Genomic DNA, 23,722 nt, shown 5'->3' with positions numbered 1-23,722 from the left:
ACACAGGTCAGCCATAACATTAATGCCAGCTCCACGGACACGAGATTTCAAGGAAGGTTTGATTACTAAAGAAGGGGGCGGGCTAATAAATATGCATAGCAACAGTTGGACTACATTGTGTACGTGTAGAACTACAGAGTGATCGGAGTGGACATTGGAGCTGAGAGAGTGGACAGTGAATGTAAAAACAAGAAGGTATTTAATGTTCTGCCTGATGTTTCGTGACCGATTTAGTGCACTACATAGGGAGCATGGAGGCATTTGAAAAATACACACTGAGCCTGATTTTTGCGCGAAGAGACCTAGGCAGATGAGTAGATATACGATTAAATCGAACTCGTCCTGGAAGGTGAATACAAACAAAATGCGTAGAAACTAATGTTTTGCCTTTCAATAAGGCGCCACACACTATTTTTAGTCTGATAAATAATATTTATTACTAATTATACAAAACAAATAACAATAATAATGCATTTTTGGTTTAAATCTGATTTTTGTTTGTTCTCTGTCAGGACCGTCAGTACTGTCTCAAAATGGCGGATTTTCGGAAAAACAGGACGGAGCTCAAAAAACAAAACAAGTAAAATTAAAAGAAATGAAATAAAACTGCGATAAAAATCCGAGGATTTGGTAAATAGAGTTAAACTAGGAGTGAACGTGTGTGTTTCTGTATAAAGGATTAATCTCAGCGCCTTTTTGCAGATTCGGTGAGTAATAAACAGCTTTTACAATTTAATAAAACTAAATTAAAGCATATTTGCAGTAAACTGCAATAAAAGCCAGGATGTTTGGGACATTTTAATACTCTGTTTGTTAGGGGAGTACGTTTACTTGCGCTGAGGAGTGCTTTTAAAAACGTAAGATAGTTTGTGAAGCTTTTTTTTAACTCGAATTTTCCATTGCAGCTTAAACAGAGCAGCTTCCTGTAACTAATCACACAGTGTTGAGTGTAACAGGGTTTTAACGAAGAGTTTGACTTCTCTTTATTAATGTAACAGCCTCTACTTTAAGGCTGTACCCAGACAGCGAGCATATATCGGTCCACTGTCGCCTGGCACACCACTGCTGGTCCACCATCGGACCACTCAGATTACTGTCCTGTACAGGATAAACTCATTTATAATCTCCTCAAACAGATTTTACATCCACAGAGACTTTTATTCTGGAAAACAAACTAATACAAATATTACCAACAACTATGAGAGATATAATAATGAGTATAAGCCTGATATAAAAGGATTAAATGATGAAAATGTTGACACTGTGCTGGATTAAAATTATTTACTAATCTTATTTATAAAGAATAACAAAAGAACCTAATGAAGAAATAAATACTAAATCTGACTGTGAATGAAAAAGTGCTAAAATGTGGCATTTTGTCTAATCACCGGGGGTCCGCTGTGGACTCCAACTTTACCCTCAGTGCGTAAAGCGTAAAGACAAGGTACATGTGAGGGTCTGATGGTGTTCAGCCTCATCATCATCAGTGAGGGTCAGGGGCTGGTGTTGGGGATTAGTTTTGGATCAAACTCACCACTCCAAGTCACCCCAGAGGAACTCCATCACTCCAGAGAACACAGTTCCACTGTTCCACACACCAGAGGAACCCCATCACTCCAGAGAACACAGCTCCACACCCCAGAGGAACTCCATCACTCCAGCAATCACAGTTCCACTGTTCCACACACCAGAGAAACTCTCAGTCAATATAAATACCATCCAGTGAATTTAGACCAACAGTAATCACTCCAGAGAACACAGTCCCACTGTTCCACACACCAGAGGAACTCCATCACTCCAGAGAACACAGTTCCACTGTTCCACACACCAGAGAAACTCTCAGTCAATATAAATCCCATCCAGTGAATTTAGACCAACAGTAATCACTCCAGAGAACACAGTTCCACTGTTCCACAAACCAGAGGAACTCCATCACTCCAGAGAACACAGTTCCACTGTTCCACACACCAGAGGAACCCCATCACTCCAGAGAACACAGTCCCACTGTTCCACAAACCAGAGGAACTCCATCACTCCAGAGAACACAGTTCCACTGTTCCACACACCAGAGGAACCCCATCACTCCAGAGAACACAGTTCTACTGTTCCACACACCAGAGGAACTCCATCACTCCAGAGAACACAGTCCCACTGTTCCACAAACCAGAGGAACTCCATCACTCCAGAGAACACAGTTCCACTGTTCCACACACCAGAGGAACCCCATCACTCCAGAGAACACAGTTCCACTGTTCCACACACCAGAGGAACTCCATCACTCCAGAGAACACAGTTCCACTGTTCCACACACAAGAGGAACTCCGTCACTCCAGAGAACACAGTTCCACTGTTCCACACACCAGAGGAACTCTCAGTCAATATAAATACCATCCAGTGAATTTAGACCAACAGTAATTTGCATATCAAAAATAAGAAGAGGAAAGATTGTCTGAGGCGTGTCAAAATTATTACGTTATTAATTAATCATACGACATACGGACATTTCCTCAGTGATTATTTACTGTGTGTGTGTTAACAGAAGAATAAATGTCTCCAGAGTTTTAGCTGAATATTGTTAATAACTAAGGTTTTTCTAAAAGTTAATTGTCTGTAATGGCATTATTTTGCTGTAATATTATCATTATATCAGGGGCATAAAATGGTCTTAAAATGACAGAAATATAGTTTACCACAATTATTTATGGCACAATATATCAATGATCTCTCTCTCTCTCTCAGCGATGGCGGAGGAGAGGAGGCAGAAGCTGTGTAACGTGGTGTTGCCGTCCGAGTCGATGAAAGCGATGGCGGAGTCGGTGGGAGTCGGGCAGCTGCAGGAAGAGAGCTGTGTGGCTCTGAGTGAAGAAGTTAGCTACCGCATCAAAGAGATCGCTCAGGTACAGATCTTCAGCACCGACACACAACCGTAGTACACCAGAGGAACTGCAGGTGGCAGCGCGACTTCAGTAAAAAGACCTCACTTCATTTCCTTTAAAGTTACACTAGGTAGTATTTTTACCTTAAAATTACAGCTTCAAAATAATTGTGATGCTCGACTGAGCTGTAACAGAGAGAATAGAGCCTCTGTCTTTGCTGCTCTGTCTTTGCACTACAGAAACTGCACTATGTACCTTAGGGAGAAGGGTAGCCATCCCTCTCCTTCCCATTGATTTCAGGAGAGTGCTGTCAAAGTGAATTAAACTCTAGTGAGTTCCCAGGAGCAAAAACACCAAATCTTGCCTAGTCCTGTTTTAAAATACGCTTTTTAACGTTGTAATCTTTATACACTTCACTCTTATGTTCTGACATATTTTAATACACACCAGGAAGGGTAGGGGGCACTGTGGTTTTGTTGAGGGTCTGTCAGAGCCCACTATAATGTAGTGTAATGTTTATATGATCCACACACTTGTACTAGTTTTTGTTTGTGGAACCCGCTGCATCATCAGGATAAATTCTAGTGTTTTAGTGTTGAATTCTGTTTTATTTTACTTTGCAGGACGCTCTGAAATTTATGCATCACGGCAAACGCCGCAAACTCACCACCAGCGACATCGACCACGCGCTGAAGCTGAAGAACGTTGAGGTGAGCGACTACAGCCAACGTTTAAGCTGAACACACTCTGATAATGTTATTTTACTGAGGAACTGGGAGAAAAATCAACACATGATAATGTTATAATAAGAAAAAGACTAAAGAAAATATTGTGTTTATTTAATTTTATAAACTTAATATTTAAGAAATGTAACAGGTTACTGAGATAATGTAGTATTTACAAAGAAGAATTAACTGTGATAAAATTAAAAAGTTGTTAAAAATATAGTAATAAAGCATAATATGGTTCTAATAATCTTTCGTCCAATCAGCTGCTTGTTGCTATGCAGGTTAGGAGCAGGGACAGCTATTGGAATCCTCCTTTTTCTCATTAAAAGTCCCTCTGATTGGTGTAAATCTGTTTATAACATTTATTAATCGTGTGTGTGTGTGTGTGTGTGTGTGTGTGTGTATGTAGCCCCTGTATGGTTTCCAGAGTCAGGAGTTCATTCCGTTTCGTTTTGCGAGCGGCGGAGGACGAGAGCTGCACTTCTATGAGGAAAAGGAAGTGGACCTCAGTGACATCATCAACACGCCACTCCCCCGCGTGCCCCTCGATGTCTCACTCAAAGGTGAAAATATAAATAAGCGAAGTGTAGAAATAAATAAACAACACGGCGGGACACTGAGGGAGTGAGAAATGATGCTGGTACTGGGTTGGAATGTGGATTTTATGATTTTCTCTCTCTTTGTCTTTTTCTGTGTGTGTGTGTGTGTGTGTGTGTGTGTGTGTGTGTGTGTGTGTGTGTGTGTGTGGGTGTAGCTCACTGGTTAAGCATTGATGGAGTTCAGCCATCCATTCCAGAAAACCCTCCCCCAGGTGAGTGAGTCGGTGACAGGTATTTGTCGTTCCTCGGGATGTTACTAAACTGTCACTAAAACCCCTGGATGCTGAAGACCCTTCTGTAAAATTGCACATCTGCCGTCTAGGTTTAGGGTTATAATGGAAATACCGTTCTGTCTTTAAGTACAACGCCATAAACGTAATATATGTGCATTTAAGATACACATAGGGAGGGGGCGCTGTGGGAGCTCACTGAATACTGATGAATGTAACAAACAACAAACAACAACCGAAATGCACAGAACACACCCAGCGAACGAAATAAAGGGTTGGATGAAGACATGTGAGGAACACCAGCAGAGAGAGAGCTGGAGACGCACTGTAGAGAAAGGGTGAAAATGGCAGGGGCCTACAGCAGGGGACGCTACACATCAGTTAATTGCTGTAGATTCAGTGTAGCACTCAGTGCCACAGATTCAGACTCCACTTTCTGGGATTTCTTTTTCCAGAAAGAGGTGGAGAACCTGTGGATCCTGAGGGATGACAATAAACAAGGACTGATTTTAGACAAATGACCTAATTGATAACATTAAGTTTCTAATGTTATACTCACATTGATGTGATATTCTCTCTCTCTCTCTCTCTCTCTCTCTCTAGCCACTAAAGAGCAGCAGAAGACAGAGTCCACGGAGCCTATGAAGGTGGTGAAACCTGGGCAAGAGGAGGAGGGGCCCATCCAAAACAAAGGCCAGAGTGGCTCCTCTGCTGAGGTCAAAGGTCAGCATGTCTTAATGTAACGTTACGAAGTGTTCATCATTAAGAGATGGACATTTGATGCCCCCCCATCTCTGTTGCTCTCTCTCTCTCTCTCTCTCTCTCTCTCTTTCTCTCTCTCTCTCTCTCTCTCTCTCTCTCTCTCTCTCTGTGTGTGTGTGTGTATGGAAGAGGGTGCCTCCTGGACAATTGTTCTGTCTGTTTGGTGATGCCATATAACACTCAAGTCTAACTGTTGCTCTGTCTCATTTCCTTTGTGTATGTGTGTGTGTGTGTGTGTGTGTGTGTGTATGTTTGTGTGTAAAGGAAAAGAGAAGATGCGAATGAAACCTCGAAGCACTCATGAGCTCTCAGTGGAGCAACAGCTGTATTATAAGGAGATCACTGAGGCCTGCGTGGGCTCCTGTGAGGCCAAAAGAGCTGTAAGTGTGTGTGTGCGTGTGTGTTTTATAAAGCCACACATCCTAAAATATACTTGTGTGGTTTAAATGATGAAAATAAGCAGAAATGTCTTCTATGTAATGTTTCAGTGTGCTGTTTTTAATTATTAGTTTATTATTAAATTAGATTCAAATATTAACTATTAATTAATTAATATATTATTAATGAACTATAAACTTCACATTTACTAAGTATTTATTTTACAAATTGGATTCTCTCTCTCTCTCTCTCTCTCTCTCTCTCTGTCTGTCTGTCTGTGCATCTGTGCCTGTAGGAGGCACTGCAGAGTATAGCCACAGATCCAGGCCTGTATCAGATGCTCCCTCGCTTCAGCACTTTCATCTCTGAAGGAGTGAGTCTTTGCTCTTTAATTTTATTTATTTTTTTAGTTAATACCTTATTACATTATTGTTACAGAAAAACACACACACACGGTGTAAAATGTGTTTAATAATTGGTTTAAATTGTGCACACACTTTGCAGAAATTGCTTGGAAAACTGTATATTGAATTTTGTTGTCACCCCCCCCCCCTCTCTCTCACTCAGGTGCGTGTTAATGTCGTACAGAATAATTTAGCTCTGCTGATCTACCTGATGAGGATGATGAAGGCTTTGATGGATAACCCCACTCTGTACCTGGAGAAATATGTAAGTCCAGACGCGGTGCTGAATCAGATCTCTCTCCAATGTTGGTGAATGGAACCAGACGTCTCCAGGTCTCCAACACATCCACCTCCACCAGGACTGGGGATAAACACACCTTCTCCACACTACACTCAAACACCAGCCCGGTGTCCCCTACCGTCTACTGTCCTCACTTTCTGTGAGGGGCTTTCAGAGAAGGACGTCTGCTTCTGTTCACCTCCACTGTCCACTTTCTGTGAGGGGCTTTTAGAGGAGGACGTCTGCTTCCGTTCATCTCCACTGTCCTCTGCTCTGACTCCCACTGTCCATCTGTTTAAATGTTTTTAATGTCGATGTTTGAAGTGTCTGATTCTCTGTTCTGTGTCGTAGCTTCATGAGCTGCTGCCAGCCGTAGTGACGTGTATCGTGAGTAAACAGCTGTGTCTGAGGCCAGATGTGGATAACCACTGGGCTCTGAGGGATTTTGCCGCCAGACTCATGGCCCAGAGCTGCAAAACCTTCAGCACCACGACCAACAACATCCAGTCCCGCATCACCAAGACCTTCACCAAGGTCAGAGCCGTACCTCAGTGAATGTGATTGATTATTGCTTCTGTATTGCTATTGATAAAAACATAATTTGCATCAGTTTATGGTCCATAGAGTGGGTTGCCCTCAGGTGGGGGGGGTCATGTGTGTAAAAAAAAAAAAAAACAGCTTCCTGTTTAAGAAATGAAGACAGCTTTGGAATGTTTCTAAAATCTTTAAACATACACCTCACTTTTCAGACCATATATAGAAACATTTGCTGTGGTTGTGATGTCACAACCATTAGAGTTATGACTGCCCATTCAACATGAAGCAGATTAGCCACACCCATTTACTCTGATCTTACAGACAGGGTTTCTGTCTAGGTGATATGTAGTGGCCAATCAGAACAGAACATGTTTACGTCATTTATTCCAGGCTTTAAACACAGTATCAGAAGCTGATGTGTCTGATCCACTCGTACCAGCACAACACACACAGAAGCCCAATTTATACTTCTGCGTTGAACACACACGTTAGGGTTGGGCTTAGTGAACTCTATGCCGCAGCCTGACATGCCCCTCTCCAGAAATGTAACTCCGCGTGCCGTGGTCGCAGACTGCAGCCTGTGATTGGTCAGTAGTGGGAGGGAGGTTGAAGTTGAACTGAAGAAGTACAGGAACATGAGCTCCTCTCCTCCACAAACAGAGACACAGACAGCAGCACATTCACAGACAGACCTCCTTAGACACGGGGTGGACGTCAGGGACCACTTAAAATGTAGAACACAGGAAAAAAGAAAAAAACTCGCAAGGAGAAGCAGCACCATGCGGAAAAAATGTGCTGCTTTGTATTTGTACAAAAAAAAAATTTGTACGAGTGCTGCCGCCTCGTGTAAAATGCTCCGTCCCAAACAGCGCCCTCCTCCCTACAGAGTGCACTTTATAGATTTATAAATGTAACTCTTCTACACCACTGCATTGTGTACTGCAGAGTGTAGAGGAAGATGTTTGAGATTCAGCCCCTAGTGGTGAGGAGGTGTAAGAGCAGAGTGACGCAGACACCAGCACAGAAGAATAAACGCTCACAACGGCGTCAAGTCAACGCAGGAGTATAAACTGGCTTTAACACACCACCACATCAGTGTCACTGCATGCGTCTGATCTGTGTGTGTCTCTATTGCTCCCCAGTCACTGCTGGACGATAAAACCCAGTGGACAACGCGTTACGGCTGCATCGCCGGACTCTCAGAACTCGGCTCTGACGTGAGTTTACTTACAGTGCTCAGACATTCTGGACCTGCACCTGCTGAACTTCTCCACAGTGACTCTCCCTCTCTCTCTCTCTCTCCCTCCCTCTCTCTCCCCAGGTGATAAAGACGTTGATAATTCCTCGTCTGACTGTAGAAGGAGCTCGGATCAAGGCGGTGATGGAGGGGCCGGTGGTGTCTAACATTGATAAAATCGGAGCGGAGCATGTGCAGAGTTTGTTGCTGGTGAGATTTTTTTTTTTTGACCACACAGTGTGTTTATTTTGGCCTCCGCTCCGTTACAGATGAGTGTGGACACACAGTGGGCACTGGGCTAAAGGATCAAGGATACGTTTTGTTTACTCCATTAACCCGGCCACGTTAGTGTCCCAGCTCTAGGATGCTTCTCTTTCTCTCTAGGTTACTGTAATCTCTTTCTCTCTGTCTCTCTCTCCCTCTCTCTGTAGAAGCACTGTGCGAGTGTGATAGCTAAGATGCGTCCCGCTCCAGACGTGGTGGATCAGTACCGAGCTGATTACGGGTATCTGGGACCGATGCTGTGCTCTCATGTGGTAAAGGCTCGGGCTCAGGCAGCTCTTCAGGCTCAGACTGTGAACAGAACCACACTCACCATCACTCAGGTAACACACAACACGCCAGAGTTTAAAACTGTGCTATTGTACGCTTCAGTTGTGTTTTGTGCTCAGACGAGGTGGGAAAGGCAGGCTGTCGCCATGGAGAGAGTTTTTTCTAATAAAACTGTGTCACTTACCTGTGCAGTATCCCACTTCTGACACCACTCTGTTTGTCCACCTTGCCTCTCATAAGTGAGATACTGGGTTAGGGTTAGACCTATTGCACATGTCCCACAGTGCCCCCAGGAGCCTCGGACTGACCCCTCAACCGCAGGTTTTTAACAGACTCCCCCTCTCCGAGTCTACTTCCTCTTCTCTCCTCTCCAGTCTTTAGGACCACTCTGCTCTCACACCAGCGCCCCCTGGGGGTCTGATTTTAGAGCATGTGTAGAGAGTTTTTTTTTTTGTCATTTTATTGTCCCCTCAAAATGTTAAGAACAAGTTTCACACACAGAAACCACACAGATGCCCCACAAATAAATATTACTTAATAATATAACTTATGTGTTCTCCCTGTGTCTGCGTGGGTTTCCTCCGGGTGACTGTCTGTGAGGAGTGTGGTGTGTTCTCCCTGTGTCTGTGTGGGTTCCCTCCGGGTGACTGTCTGTGAGGAATGTGGTTTGTTCTCCCTGTGTCTGTGTGGGTTTCCTCCGGGTGACTGTCTGTGAGGAGTGTGGTGTGTTCTCCCTGTGTCTGTGTGGGTTTCCTCCGGGTGACTGTCTGTGAGGAATGTGGTTTGTTCTCCCTGTGTCTGTGTGGGTTTCCTCCGGGTGACTGTCTGTGAGGAGTGTGGTGTGTTCTCCCTGTGTCTGTGTGGGTTTCCTCCGGGTGCTCCGGTTTCCTCCCACGCTCCAAAAACACACATTGGTAGGTGGATTGGAGACTCAAAAGTGTCCGTAGGTGTGAGTGTGTGAGTGAATGTGTGAGTGTGTGTCGCCCTGTGAAGGACTGGCACCCCCTCAAGGGTGTGTTACCACTTTGCACTCAATGATTCTGGGTAGGCTCCGGACCCACCGCTGCCCTGAACTGGATAAGGGTTACAGACAATTAATGAATGAATGTAAATCAAGCTTTTTGATATAAACTGTGTTTTTTATATAAACAGCTAAAATGTATTTTGATCAAAGCATTCCTCTCTCTCTTTCTCTTTCTCTCTCTCTTTCTCTCTCTCTCTCTCTCTTCCTCTGCCCCCCCCCCCCCAACCCCCCTTCTGTAGCCGAGACCCTCTCTTTCCGTATCTCAGAGTGGAGGTATTGGTAGCGCCAGTGGATCTCGGACTCCAAGCATCATTAAAGTTCCCAGTTCCCTCACTCTGATGTCCACTCGCCCGGCCACGCCCACCCAGCCATCACCCCCTGCAACCAAGTACATTGTCATGACAACCAGCGCCGGAGCAGCAACTACTCAGCAGGTAAAGAGATGTAAATATATGTCAACCTGAGGTCTGATGCTTCATCCACACAGTGTTAGAGAAGGTTAATATCTCTCTTTCTCTCTCCCTCTCTCTCTCCCAGGTCATCACGCTAAGCTCCTCCCAGTCCGGTTCCCCTGTAACCAGCACGGTTCCCAGTGGCCCGACCCCCATGCAACCATTGGTTAAGCTGGAGTCTGGAGGTGGAGCTATGGCGGCATCCCGACCCCTGCAGAAATATATAGTGGTGTCACTTCCTTCATCTACATCCTCTTCATCCTCACTAGAGCACAAGGGTGGAGCCATGGCAACCTCCCCCATCTCCATAGAAACCAGCGTCAAATCAGAACGCTCGGAATCGCCAGCCACACAGATACACTCACCGCATTAAACTCACACACACACACAGGCAGGGAGTTGTAGGTTTGTGGTTGATAGAAACTGAGTGAATCAGCAGAAAGAAAGAAAAAGAGAGAGACGGAAGGAAGCTGAGGCACTGGTTTCCGTGGTAACGGCGGTAACAACAAGATACAGAACGTGGTTTTGTTTATTTATAAATAAAGCTGTTTAATGTTTAGTGGCCGCTGCACCTCGTACGGTGTGAAGGATCTTCATCATTCTCCACCTCCTCTTCATCGTCAGTCTCCGTGTTTATAAACAGACTGTGGGCATTCGTTTGACTTTAACCAAAACTTCAGTCGCTTTAATGTTTCTTCATCTTCATTTTTATATTCTGGAATAAACCTGATTTTGTAAAGAAGCTGCTGTTTTGTGTTCTCTTTTCCTCAGAACAGCTGGAGATCAGGGAAAACTCATTTGTGTTGGATTTTATTATTAGATTCAGTTTCACCCTACCCCACCCCCACCAGAACACACACACACACACACACACACACACTCTCTCTCTCAAACCAACACCCACTCACAAACACAAACACACACTCTTCAAACATCTGACTCCTCCTTCACTCTCATTGGGGAATCCAGGGAACCGATTCTGTCTTCTGTCGCTGAAATGATTCATCAATTTGTGAGTCAAGTACAATGAGAGCTGTAGGCTTAGAGTGAGTCAGATTCGGTTCCCGTTCACTAATACCCATAGTGTAAGAGTCTGAGGACCACACTGATGGTTGTAATGTTTTGGTCAATCTCCAGAATTATGTGGGGAGCTCCTGGTGTGCAGTGGTCAGTACCAACCCAAAGTGGACCAAGGAAGGATAAGCGGTGATGGACGATAGAACCGAGTCAGAACATACACACCGCTGAAAGAGTTAACTCTGCTCTGATAGAACCGGGTCAGAACAAACTTGCTCGCTCCACTTTGGGTCGGTTCTGACCACTGCACACAGGGAACACCCCACAGACCTGAGTCCTGGAGACTGACCACAACTTTACAACCATAACAAAGTGGCCCTTGTGAAAGTGACTGATATACGCTTGACTCCGAAAGTCCTGAGTTGATTCGAACGAACCGATTCATTGGAGAGTCGCCCCGCCTGGTGCTGCGGTTTAGTGAGAGATAGAGCCCCACTGGGTTCGGCGTAGTGAGATAGAGCGGGTCTGAGAGGGGTTAACGGAGTTTTAAGGTAGAACTGAGATCTGGGAAGTGTTCCAGAGTCGAGCGAAAGTGAATCACATCTGATCTGGGTTCACATTAAACTGCTTTCAGTTTCTCTCCGAGGAGCTCTGGGTTATTCAGGGACAGTTTTGTCGGTGAGTTAAGATTTAATCTGTAAACTCTGTTGTTTTATAGAGTCGGAGAAGTTTAAAGTCAGCTGCTTGAAGAGTGTAAAAAGTGTGAAGAGTGTATTAATGTCTGTAAAGTTAGTGTCCGCCCTGCTGCTCACTCTGCGGCTGTAAAACGCTGTAATCTTCTTTAACGTTAAACAAATGAGCTGCTGTCGTCTTTACTGACAGGTTTTTATCGGGTCTGAGTGAATAGAACCTGTGTTTAGCTCCTCGCTCTTTTTTACCTACGAATTTCTTAAGTTTTTCTTTGTTGCAATTTTCCATTCCTCCTTAAATGGCATAAAACGCAGTATCCTTGAGTTGGCTGCTCCGTTCCACCTTAAATGGGACACTTGGCAAAGGCACTTATTTTTTTAAGCTCATTTCCCCCCCGTTCCACCTTAAATTGTGTTTGAAATGTTACCCAGGGTCCCATTTAAGGTGGAACGAAAAGTTCCAGTAATAAGTAGCTTGCTGCTGGTATTTTAGTTATATTTTTCACTTGTAAACAGTAAAATATTACAAAAACATTCAACAGTATTCTCAACAGCTTTGTTCCATTCTCCTCCAACAGATAATGCAACTTAAAGACGAAAAAGTGCAGTTTTAGTTTCTTTTCTCTGACCCAATTCCCAGTACTCGGTTAAGTTAATAGGATTAAGCATTTTAGGGTCAGGAAGTCTCAGAGGAGTCAGAATTTCAGCATTTTTCAGGGTTTTATCGTCAGTATTCAGTGAGTGGAAAGAAAGGTGTGTGTGCACTGATCATAAACACATGCACACACACCTACACACCTGTCTTGAGTGAGGAGAGCAGGGTTGAGGTGTGTTTAAAGCTGGAGTTGAGCCTGAATACACTCTTCTGACTTTCTGCTGCAGTAACACACCTGATTTATTTATTTATTATTATTATTATTACTATTATTATTATTATATGAGCTCAGTGAGGTTTGAGGAAGCAGGGAGTTAAATCCTACAGCTGAAGAACAGGGGCTTTCTGGATGTTTAATAAAGTCCTCACTTCTCAGAGGCTAAGAGATCAGAAGTGAGTCAGAAAAGCAGCAGCTCGTGATCAGACTCCATCAGTTCGGCTCATGACCGGGAAACGCAGGAGTGTGAAATGACGACTTTAACACCGGACACTGGTTACTGTAATGTGTCTTCAGGGTTTTTGGGTTCCTGAAATTATACACACACACTTCATAACTTCCTCATACACACACACAAAGACACACACACTGAAATATTTATATAATCTATCAGTCTATACACCATTATCCTCTTACCTTTTTACATTCCTCTGCTATTACAATACTCTCTCTCTCTCTCTCTCTTTCTCTCTCTCTCTCTCTCTCTCTCTCTCTCTTTCATCACTATCACTATCACTTTCCCTCCATCTCTCTGTCTCATTTCCTCTTTCTCTCTCTCTCTCTTTCTCAAACCCTCTCATCACTCTCTCTCTCTCTCTCTCAAATCCTCTCACTATCACTCTCTCCATCTCTGTCTCACTTCCTCTTTCTCTCCTCTCTTCTTTCTCTCTCTCTCTCTCTCTCACTCTTCTTCTGTATCACTCTCACACACACTCTCTCTTAAACCCTCTCTCGCTATCACTCTCTCCATCTCTCTCTGTCTCATTTCCTCTCTCTCTCTCTCTCTCTCTCTCTCTCTCTCTCTCTCTCTCTCTCTCTCTCTCTGTAGGATGAGTAAAAGCAAGGGAGGATGGAGGACAGAACATTACTGCAGAACATCCGCCGGACCCCCAAGCCCAGCACCCCAGTACTGAGTATGACACACACCACTACTACCACTGATAATAATGATGTGCCCTGTGACTCAGCACACTGTTTATGGCCTGGTTCCCTCTAGAATGAGATGCAACATTTAATCTGCTCTGAGACACTCGCACGCACCAGAGGAAGTTCTATGATTAAAAAGCAGTGTTCTTTAGTAACACTATTACAGGGAGTGTAAACCAGGATTTAAAGCGGATCACGGCCTGCACCTGCAGCAGCATCGTTGCTATGGTTACCAGTAATAATGTTATAATATTATAGTTGTTATTAACCCGTTAGAGTCCAGACTCACTTCTCCATGAAGTCAAATCATCAGAAATAAAAAACGCACCAAAGAAACAACGTTGAACAATTATTTTTCTCATTTCTTGCCGCATTCTGTAATCACAATTGGGTTAAATTCCCAGTGTTACATTAACACCACAACCACCATTTTGTAACTTATATTTCAACATTTTGACCTTAGGATGTGATCAGAGAGTGGTGTGTGACACAGGGCACGTGACTAAAGCATTTGAGGAAGGCACCTTTTGGAAACAAAAATATACTTTTAAAATAAGCATTTCTGTGCTCTCTGACACGTGATGTCACACGTACACAAACACACACACGGTCATGTGACTACATCCGGGACGTACAGTAAATGTTACTCAGGGACATCGTGATTTAAAGTGAAGGGTAAAGCTGTGTAGGGAACTTTCCAGACCTTAGAAAGAGGTTGTGACGTATATGTCACCTTTGGCTCTTATGGGTTAATAAATCTGGGACTAAGACGGCTGCCGTGGGGGTCCGGGGTTCAGGATCCAGACCCTTACAGAAGCAGGGGGGCACTGTGGGAACCAAGGGCTGTAGATGTTTTTTGACACTCACTCTTTGTTTTTCTGTTGTTTGTTTGTTTGCAGTTGTCTCTAAACTGATGGTGATGGCTTTACCCATCGCGCAGCTCGTCATCGGTACGTATCTCTGCACCGTTTACTGTTTCTGTGTCTATAACACTTCATAAGAGCAGAGGGGAGTGATGAATGAGGGAATGAGTGCAGGTGATTAAATGGAAACACACATGCACTGCCCTATACTCACCATTAGGTGGCGGTCTGTTGGTAGATTTGATACTGAATGCTGTCAGTCTTACAGCAAATTCTTTAGTTTATTAACAGAGCTGTTATACCGACACCTAGTGGTTTGGTATTGTCACGACCACCTCATATGGAGGACTCGATCCATGGACTATAAACTGGTTCAAAGCTGTTTGATTGATCTATAAATAATAAAGGTTCATATATATTTGTGAGCATTTTTAACACTGAAAACCCCAGACTGCTACTTTAACCGACTGTAAAATGTAAAAATGAACGGTCTTATTCCTGCCCTCACAGGTGGTCTGTACTTGCACGACTGTCCGGTCCAGCCGTATATCCCCGTGTACCTGCTGGTGTCGGGGGCTTTCTCCATGGTCCTGACGGTTCTGTCGTGTTTGCCGTGTGCTCAGGAGCCGGAGGACGGACGTCAGAGTGCCCTCAGCAGCCTCTGCACCGCCTGGAACTCCCTCGTCACTCTCTTCCTCTTCTGCTGGTTCATTACAGGTAAAACAGCACCGCCCTGCAGGAACAGAGTGGGCCCTGCAGCTTTACACTGATCATCCAGTCGAAGTCCAGCTGGGTTTTTTGCCGTTGAGGCTAAGTTCACGTTACTTTGCTGAAAAGATTCAAATCAGATTTTTTGCTGTAACGTGACTCAGATCTGATCTTTTCAGGCCCAGTGTGGACAGTAAAATCTGATTTAGTCTAATCACATTTGAGTCACTTTCATATGTGCTCCTAGATCAGATACATATAGGATTCGTGGACATGTGACATGACCGTGAAAGGCCAGATCGGTACAGTCCTCCCCGAGCTGCCCATTGTTCTCATTTTAACAGAGGATTCATGTCACAGATGAGGTTTTTGTTGTAGTTGACGGAGGCAGTTTTTAGAAACGTATCAATCTGAACATGCTACGGTTTCAGAGACTGATTTGTTCACATTACAGACACAGGTCACTTATATTTATGAATGTGAATGTAGCCTCAGAGATTCCACATTCATTCACCACCCTGTGACCTGTCTCTTACTATCTCTGTCTCCCCCTGCAGGTAACGTGTGGATCTACAGTATTTATCAGCCAAGCTACAACCCGGGGTTGGGTTACTGCTCTAAGGTTCTGTACCTGTTCGCCTTCTGGAGCACCACGGTGGTGTACATCCTCCTGGGTCTGCTGCTGCTGGGGGGGTGCTGCGCCATGCTGTGTTTGTGCATCTGCAACCGCAGCAGACTCGACGGACTGGAGGAAGTGTGACCGGCCACTAAATTCCGTTTACCGTTACTTTCATTTTCACTGAGTTAAACCTGTGAGTGTTTCACAAAGCGGGACTTCCAAAGATTGTCCAAATAAGAGAGTCCCTAATGAGGGGTGTTTAGAAGATTTATAAAAACAATCCTGCTGTGTGAAATAATTCAGTCTTCTTCTGCATTAAAGGAGCAATGTGTAAATTTTACCACCAAAAACTAGCAAGGCCTATTTATACACTTAATTATTTATTATAAAATTTTACGTTGTCTTTACACACACTATAATTAAGTTTAGAATGAAACTGCTTTATTATCGCTATATGAACCAGTTTACGCTCCATAGAGTGGGTCTCCGTATTTACAAATGTTTTATTACATATCCAACATGTCCAGGCCACTAGGTGTCAGTCTATAGCTGTAACATGACAAAGAATCTCTGCAGTGAATTATTACCTGCACCTTTAATATTGTTTGTATTGTGTGTGTGTGTGTGTGTGTCTGACCTTTCGTTCATATACTTAGTATAAAACTCTGTACACCCCTCTGTCCACAATAAACACTTTAATATATTCATTTCACTTCAATTCATTCACTTGTTTATTTACACATTTACTTGTTTACACAAAAAAACAACACATTCAGGAAGTAAGTGTATCACATGTTAAACACCTCCGCTGTCTGCGTTATATACCACAGAGTTCACCGAGACCACCAGGCCGCTGAGCAAACACTGCTGAAGTGTGTGTGTGAGAGAGAGAGAGAGAGAAGGAAACAGGGAAGAGAGGGAGCTGCTGCGACTGTCTGTGATTTTATTTCCCTCCGGATCGACCATGTCTTTCCTCTCCTCCTCCTCTTCCTCTTCCTCTGATGAAACTACAGACTGAACGACCCCCAGCTTTACTTCAGGCTCTGGTCACTTCAGTTGGGTCTGGAAAAAAATCTCCACTTGTCCAGGAAGACGGCGCCTCACAGTGGACAAAAATAGATGCTCAATCTGCTGCTACGAGCCAAGTTTAGTCTCTGAGTCCCTCTCGAATCGTGGCTGAAGAAGGGTTTTTATCTCTTGGTCCTTTGAGAAAGCGGTGGTCTTCATATGAAAACATAAACTTTTAACTTTTTAAAAATACATTAAAACACATTATAAAATTTATAAAACACATTTCTGAAGAAAATAACTCAGGCAACATTTGTTTTGATTATGGAAACTTAGCTGTCACACAAAGCTCATTCCTGCCCCCTATTTACCCCTGTGTAATGGGGGCAGGGTACTTGGGAGTATAAATATTCCCCACCCACTGTTCCATCGTCTTCATCTGCTTCACGTCTGTGGATGAGTGCGATGTTGTGTCTAAAGCAACAACTTTTAAAAAACAAGGGAAATAGCCGGTAAACCTAAGCCCAAAGTGTGTCGTCCAATGAAATGTCCTGCTTCTCTGCTCCTGTCCTCCTATTGGACGAGCTGGACTTTGGGTTTATTTTAAACACAAAGCTGGAATAAAGTTAAAATGGGGAAGAGTCAGAGCTGCGATGCCGAGGGCACAGTGTAACTCTGCACTTTACACAACACAGTTACACAACTCACTCATTACACCACATCAACACACCCTTCTGAGGGCAGGAAAACACACACACACACACACACACACACACGTCTCTCTGGATTAGAACCAGGGAACTCTTCCACATGGCCGCTATGTAACTCAAGTCCAGACCCCAGGACTGTCCCTCGGCAGTTCCCCTGTTGGGACACATCTGAGGTTTAAGTTTAAGGTTAAACCACACACCGAAACACACACACACACACACACACAACCAGAAATCCAGATGTGTCCAGACGTGTAAGACTCGGTCCACAGCAACAGTGTAGGCGTCTGTGGGTCTGCTTTGATTTAAGGTGGTTAATCGCTGATAAATGTCCTCCTCATCATCTCTCGGAGTGGAGTGTGAGACATGATGCTTCTCCTTCTCTGACCTACACACACACACACGCTTGTGTTAAACACATTTCAGATCCTTTATTGTAGAGCTGAGTGATACAAGCTTTTCCTATTACTGTGTTAAAGATGCGGGAGGCTTTATTTATTGCTAGAGGCAGAGTAACACAAAGCTAACTTAAAAAAAGGGTTCTGCTTCTGTAACAAGCTTGGTATCAGCAGGAGAACCCATGTTGGTGCTGAATATAGAACGCTTCACATCATAATCTCAGTCTCCTTCAGGCTGCAGAACCCTCTCACCATACAGAGGAGTCTGTACAGAACCCACGTTGCTAAAGAACCCTTTTATCAGGAGTGTTAATAAATAAAAATTCTAATAATCCATCGCTCACCTCTTCCAGAGTCTTTAGAGTGGGCGGGGTTGTTCTCCTGCTGCTCTCTGGTTGGCTGGTTGTCTGTGGTCCCTTCCTCTTCCTCCTGCCAGTCCCTCAGTTCCCGCTGGAAGGACAGGGCGAGGCAAGCGGAGATGTCACGGGCTTGCTCAGCGCTCCGGCACCAGAACACACGGCACTGCAGCTGGACACAGAACACAACATCAGCTCGACACACTGCTTTATCACTGAGACCTGTGTGTGTCAGCAGTCAATGGAGTAGATGGTGTGTGTTAAACTGATCATAATGTTGTTTCTGAGCAGAAAGAGCTGGAGGAGCTGTGTGTGTGAACACTGGTCCCGGACGTTACCCAGACTTCATCCTCATCATGCCCTGGTAAAGACTCCGGGTGAAGTCAGAGTCAGTGAATGTGAGATCGGAGCGGGAAATGATCCGGAGTTTCTCCTGCACGTGCTGCACAGGTTCCGCCCCCACGTCTACAGCACGTGTTTCACTTCCCACTGAAAGAGCGTGTTTCACTCAGAACATCTCCCACTGTGCGCTGCGTGTGTGTACGATCACTCCAGGACAACTCCCAACCAGACACTCTGGAGTTTCTCTAGAGATTCTGGATTACTGTGCAGGTGTGAAGGAGGCATACGTTTGAAAAACACGGAAACTCATGTGTAACTCGAGCTGTTTAGTTTTGTAGCACTTTCCCTCTGTGTTTACTTTCATGCAGTTAGCGCTCTCCTGAATTTAGAGTCAGTTCCACCTTAAGTAATGTAACTGTAACAGCAGAAATAAGTCAGTGTTACCCCCCTATGGAGCAGGAATAGAGCAACATCCTCATCTCGGTTGGTGCTTTTCAGCGTTTGGGGTCTCTCCGTTGTCTAAAAACCTCCAGATGGCGTTTCTCTGCCGTGAGCAGAGAGAGAGAAAGCCTAGCACCAGACCCAGACACTTTGTTTTTTTTACCCATTTACAGACACAGGTGCTTCGTAAACACATTAGAGCGGTTTCCAGAGCAAACCGACTGCAGAGGAAACTCAGAGCTTTATACACAGGGTTTTTGTTTTTTACTAAAATCGAGAACCTTGCCTTTTTAACAGGTTTAAGTTCCTGCTTGTGTAAGCACACCTCACTACCCGAGTGCGACACCTGCAGAGCTGCTGTGGACAGGGTCTGTGAGTCTGTGGGATGCTGTGAGTGTAAAGATGAGGCAGGGGCAGGACACACACCTGTGCATGTGCGGGGTGTCTGCAGATGTAGAGGAAGACATTGGGGTGCGAGGAGTGTGTGGTGCAGCAGGCGATGTCCCTCAGGAAGGTTTTGGTGAGCTGTCGACCCGTGCGGACCTCCTTCACCTGCAGGTAGCGCCGTCTCACCACCAGGACGTGCTCTTTCCCCAAAGACGAGTCCGGCCCCAGGCTTTTCTCCAGCAGCCGCTCCACCGCCTCCTCCGCCTGCTCCACCTCCAGACTGAACACCTGCTCCGTGCCCAGGTAATGCAGCCGGAACACGGGGTCAGAACCCGGCCCGTCCCTACGGAACCGGCGCCGGAACACACACGGGGATCTCCACAGAGATGGAACCGCAAACATCTTTACACTGAGAGAGAGACATGGAGGGAGGGGAGTAGGGAAAGGCAAAGAGAAATAGACAGGGGGGGATGGAGAGAGAGAGGGAGGGAGGGACAGAAAAACAGAAAGAGGAAACAGTGAAGACAGAGAGACAGCAAGATAGTGAAAGGTAGGTACCAGAGAGAGATGGAGTGGGAGAGGGATAAAAGACACAGAAAGAGAGAAAGAGATGGAGGAATAGAAGAGAGAGAGGAAATGGAGAGAGAGAGAGAGAGAGAGAGAGATGGGGGAATAGAAGAGAGAGAGGAAATGGAGAGAGAGATGGAGGAATTGAAGAGAGAAAGAGGAAACAGAGACAGAAAGAGAGAGATGCAGGAACAGAAGAGAGAGGGGAAACGAAGAGAGAGAGAGAGATGGAGGAATAGAAGAGAGAGAAAGAGTAAACAGTGTAAATGTGTAAATGACCTGGTGTCAGTCACAGTGTGCAGCAGAAAAACAGCCTCAGGGGCCGGTGAAAAACTACAGAACATTTTTATTTTATTTATATTTTACTGCTATTTTATATTTTATATTAAAATTATTTAACTGTGAACCACAGGAGCACAGCCTCCAGCCTCCACACACACCCGGGTCTGACCAAGTACCCGACTGTATTTATTACTTTACTGAGACTAACACACACACACACACACACACACATTTTAATCATGCACACAAACACATTTTTTTCAAGAATATTTTTGATTGTGTTGTGTGTGTTTGTGTGTGTGTGTGAGAGAGAGAGTCCAAGTACACACACACACACTTATTATTAGCTCTTAAGTCTTGCTAATAATAAAGCATGGTACAAATATCCAGTCCAGTAATGTTAGCAGTGTGTGTGTGTGTGTGTGTGTGTGTGTGTGTGTGTGTGTGTGTGTGTAGATGGGTGGGTGGGAGGGGATTTCAGTTTAAAAAATATACCCAGCTTCTTATCACTGCAAACAGACACACACAGAGAGAGAGAGAGAGAGAGAGAGAGAGAGAGAGAGAGAGAGAGAGAGAGAGAGAGAGAGAGAGAGAGAGCTTCAGACAGATTAGACTGTTATTGACTCTTGAACTGATCAATAAGTGTGGAGACGTGTCGGAAAGTTCAGATTTAAATTCAGTGCCTGGCTTGTTTCTGTTTGGTCACTTCATTATTATTATTATTATTATTATTATTATTATTATTATTATTATTATTACAGGTTTGTCATTTGCATGTATCCAATTAAACGCAGTAAACTGCAGTCTGTTGTAAGTGGACCTCCTCTCACCTGTGAGCTGTAGGTGGCGCTGTAGAGTCAGTGATTGCTCTTTAATCAACAGCAGAATCCACAGTAACGTCCCAGCGGTCAGTGTCCGGTCAGTGATGGAGTCTGTAAGGCGGTCAGTAATCCTCCTTCTGCTGGGAACTCTGGGAACTCCTCTGCTGCTGCTTCAGGAGCCCGCGCTTTAACTTTAGCCAAGTGGGCGGGGCTAACGGACGAGAGCGGGCGGGGCCAAAGGGGCCAGGAATAAAGGGCAGTGTCTGGAGTCAGAGAGAGGAAGATTTCCCAACGCACCTCGGTGTTTTACTGTACAGAGTGTTCATTTGAGTCCACACCTTCCAGAATGCTTCATATACACAACAGGATACACACACACTTTCTCACGCACACACACACACACACACTCTCTCTCACACACATTGCTAAACCAGGTTTCACAGGGAAGTGTAATGCAACATTACTGCAACTCTCCTGAATCAGGTGTTACACCACCCAGCCTGGGGTGGAGCTGTGGTTTCAGGGTGGGCTCCATCCGCTCCCAGCTGTTTTCAGCCTACACAGTAAATTTGCCAATGTTGGATTAACACTTAAAGTGTTAATTTTAACGCTACTTTGGAGCACATATGGTCCCACTCTATAGAGAGTAAAAATTGCACTGTAGACAGTGTTGCATTTCCAGTGTTAATTTTACCATCAACAGTGTTAATAAAGAACACCCCACTCCCACTAGTGTTGTCCCACTAGTGTTGTTGTTCTGGGTCATTTATCTCTTACAGAGTTATTTTTACTCCTTTTGGTAACTCTCATAAATGTAAACAATGAAATATACTCTTCAGTGTTACTATTAACAACATAGTGTTACCTCTGTTTAGGTGAAAAAGGTGAAATAAAAAATGAAGAAACATTCTTGTACTAATAATAATAATAATAATAATTTAATTGAAAGGCTTCAACATTATGAACAGCAGTCCTCCCATAACATATAATACAAACTCAAACCATATGTTTATAATAAACAAGATGGCTGCAAACTCCATAGGCTACAGTTCAAACAGCAATTTTAATGGCATTGCACAATTTAAAGGATATTGTAGAGTCCAAGTAGATGAAGCCTGAACATGGAAGTTACAATATGGGACTAGACACCAAATGTGTTCTCAGAGCTGTATGACATCTGCAAATCAAATGGCTTACAGTGTCTTAAGTCACTTACACTGACCACTTTAGAAAAATCTCTCAATTTCAAGTCCACTGTAAATGCAAAAAAATGTTCATCAAAGCAGATCGTTTTAAAAGCCGCCGCAACCAGTAACACTTGCTTATCTTTAACAACAGTAGATTTGATTTAATAAACCACTGGCAAATCAAGGGTTACTTCACCAGGATGGTACTCATTGCCATTCATTGATATTTCATCCGTTTTACTGAGAGCACATTTGTCTGCAAAGGAATGTTCATTTTAGATGAAGTTTCTCTAGATCCTTTCATGTCATCAAGCAGCATCATCATTCCTGGCCCTGCTGCTAATCAATTCTTCCCAGTTATATTCTATAATATATTCTATAGAATTCTGATGCTTTTTGGCAAGTGACAACGTAATGTTCTTGTAAAATTTATTTTGTGTTTTGGAAAAACAACTATGGGACTATGGAAAGCGAGTAGTGTTACTACAGAGATGGATGTAGTGGTGTAGTGTAACTATGGAAACAGTTGCAATGGTGTAGTGTATCTAGGAAATGTATGTAGTGTTACTATGGTGAAGGATGTAATGGTGTAGTGTAAATATGGAAACAAGTGTAGTGCTCTAAGTATAACTATAGAAATGTTGTATTTTAACTAAATAAATGGTGTAATGTAACTATGGAAACTTGTGTAGTGGGGTAACTTAAGTGAAAATGTGTAGTGGTGTGGTGAAACTATGGAAACGTGAAGTGGTATAGTGTAATTATGGGAACAGGTGTAATGATGTGTAACTATGGAAACAGGTGTAGTAGTGTAGTGTAATTATGGGAACATGTAGTGGTGTAGAGTAACTATGAAAACAGGTGTCGTAGTGTAACTATGTAAATGTGTGTAGTGGTATAGTGTAACTATGGAAATGTGTGTAATGGTATAGTGTAACTATGGAAACATGTGAAGTGGTTTAGTGTAACTATGGAAGTGTGTGTAGTGGTATACTGTAACTATGGAAACATGTGTAGTGGTATAGTGTAACAATGGAAACGTGAAATGGTTTAGTGTAACTATGGAAATGTGTGTAGTGGTATAGTGTAACTATGGAAATGTGTGTAGTGGTATAGTGTAACTATGGAAAAATGTGAAATGGTTTAGTGTAACTATGGAAATGTGTGTAGTGGTTTAGTAAAACTGTGGAATTGTGTGTAGTGGTATAGTGTAACTATGGAAACATGTGAAGTAGTTTAGTGTAACAATGGAAATGTGTGTCATGGTATAATGTAACAATGGAAAAGTGAAATGGTTTAGTGTAACTATGGAAATGTGTGTAGTGGTATAGTGTAACTATGGAAATTTGTGTAGTGGTATAGTGTAACTATGGAAACATGTGAAGTGGTTTAGTGAAACTATGGAAAAATGTGAAATGGTTTAGTGTAACTATGGAAATGTGTGTAGTGGTTTAGTAAAACTATGGAAT

The 23,722-nt window shown here is 43.8% G+C and overlaps 3 protein-coding genes across 4 annotated transcripts; 2 read left to right on the top strand and 1 right to left on the bottom strand.

Moving 5' to 3' along the window:
* Positions 1 to 84: 84 nt before the first annotated feature.
* Positions 85 to 10,780, top strand: taf6 (TAF6 RNA polymerase II, TATA box binding protein (TBP)-associated factor). Of its 2 annotated transcripts, none has more exons than XM_066661832.1 (15): positions 85 to 195; positions 2,740 to 2,897; positions 3,500 to 3,586; positions 4,014 to 4,167; positions 4,359 to 4,415; positions 5,037 to 5,156; positions 5,460 to 5,575; positions 5,869 to 5,946; positions 6,141 to 6,242; positions 6,609 to 6,791; positions 7,937 to 8,011; positions 8,116 to 8,241; positions 8,463 to 8,636; positions 9,847 to 10,041; positions 10,145 to 10,780. In XM_066661832.1, exons 2-15 carry the CDS (start codon positions 2,742 to 2,744, stop codon positions 10,430 to 10,432), a joined length of 1,911 nt encoding a protein of 636 aa, XP_066517929.1. In that variant the 5' UTR covers positions 85 to 195; positions 2,740 to 2,741; the 3' UTR covers positions 10,433 to 10,780. The 2 variants fall into 2 exon arrangements, with proteins under 2 accessions (XP_066517929.1, XP_066517928.1); XM_066661831.1 differs by lacking the exon at positions 85 to 195 and adding an exon at positions 530 to 707.
* Positions 10,781 to 11,542: 762 nt separating this feature from the next.
* LOC136686279 (transmembrane protein 272-like) lies at positions 11,543 to 16,440 on the top strand. The gene is made up of 5 exons (XM_066659951.1): positions 11,543 to 11,754; positions 13,467 to 13,551; positions 14,464 to 14,514; positions 14,938 to 15,144; positions 15,693 to 16,440. The coding sequence occupies exons 2-5, from the start codon at positions 13,488 to 13,490 to the stop codon at positions 15,893 to 15,895; spliced, it is 525 nt and encodes a 174-aa protein (XP_066516048.1). The 5' UTR covers positions 11,543 to 11,754; positions 13,467 to 13,487; the 3' UTR covers positions 15,896 to 16,440.
* A 15-nt stretch (positions 16,441 to 16,455) lies between these two features.
* LOC136686278 (uncharacterized) lies at positions 16,456 to 21,214 on the bottom strand. The gene is made up of 4 exons (XM_066659950.1): positions 21,076 to 21,214; positions 19,436 to 19,805; positions 18,215 to 18,398; positions 16,456 to 17,860 (listed from the first exon to the last, which is right to left on the bottom strand). The coding sequence occupies exons 2-4, from the start codon at positions 19,796 to 19,798 to the stop codon at positions 17,787 to 17,789; spliced, it is 621 nt and encodes a 206-aa protein (XP_066516047.1). The 5' UTR covers positions 19,799 to 19,805; positions 21,076 to 21,214; the 3' UTR covers positions 16,456 to 17,786.
* Between the last annotated feature and the right edge of the window lie 2,508 nt (positions 21,215 to 23,722).

Source organism: Hoplias malabaricus, chromosome 2 (assembly GCF_029633855.1).
Source record: "Hoplias malabaricus isolate fHopMal1 chromosome 2, fHopMal1.hap1, whole genome shotgun sequence".
Lineage (NCBI taxonomy): Eukaryota > Metazoa > Chordata > Actinopteri > Characiformes > Erythrinidae > Hoplias > Hoplias malabaricus.
Note: the sequence above shows the minus strand (reverse complement) of the source record. Positions and strands in the feature narration are given on the sequence as shown.

Excerpts from the sequence above, each read along its gene's own strand:
- taf6 (XM_066661832.1), top strand. The coding sequence starts at position 2,742 with ATGGCGGAGGAGAGGAGGCAGAAGCTGTGTAACGTGGTGTTGCCGTCC. Across the intron at positions 4,168-4,358 it reads CCTCGATGTCTCACTCAAAG|CTCACTGGTTAAGCATTGAT; the intron begins GTGAAAATATAA and ends GTGTGGGTGTAG. Across the intron at positions 6,243-6,608 it reads CTCTGTACCTGGAGAAATAT|CTTCATGAGCTGCTGCCAGC; the intron begins GTAAGTCCAGAC and ends TCTGTGTCGTAG.
- LOC136686279 (XM_066659951.1), top strand. The coding sequence starts at position 13,488 with ATGGAGGACAGAACATTACTGCAGAACATCCGCCGGACCCCCAAGCCC. Across the intron at positions 13,552-14,463 it reads GCCCAGCACCCCAGTACTGA|TTGTCTCTAAACTGATGGTG; the intron begins GTATGACACACA and ends GTTTGTTTGCAG. Across the intron at positions 15,145-15,692 it reads CTTCTGCTGGTTCATTACAG|GTAACGTGTGGATCTACAGT; the intron begins GTAAAACAGCAC and ends CTCCCCCTGCAG.
- LOC136686278 (XM_066659950.1), bottom strand. The coding sequence starts at position 19,798 with ATGTTTGCGGTTCCATCTCTGTGGAGATCCCCGTGTGTGTTCCGGCGC. Across the intron at positions 18,399-19,435 it reads GACACCCCGCACATGCACAG|CTGCAGTGCCGTGTGTTCTG; the intron begins GTGTGTGTCCTG and ends TTCTGTGTCCAG. Across the intron at positions 17,861-18,214 it reads CTCTAAAGACTCTGGAAGAG|GTCAGAGAAGGAGAAGCATC; the intron begins GTGAGCGATGGA and ends GTGTGTGTGTAG.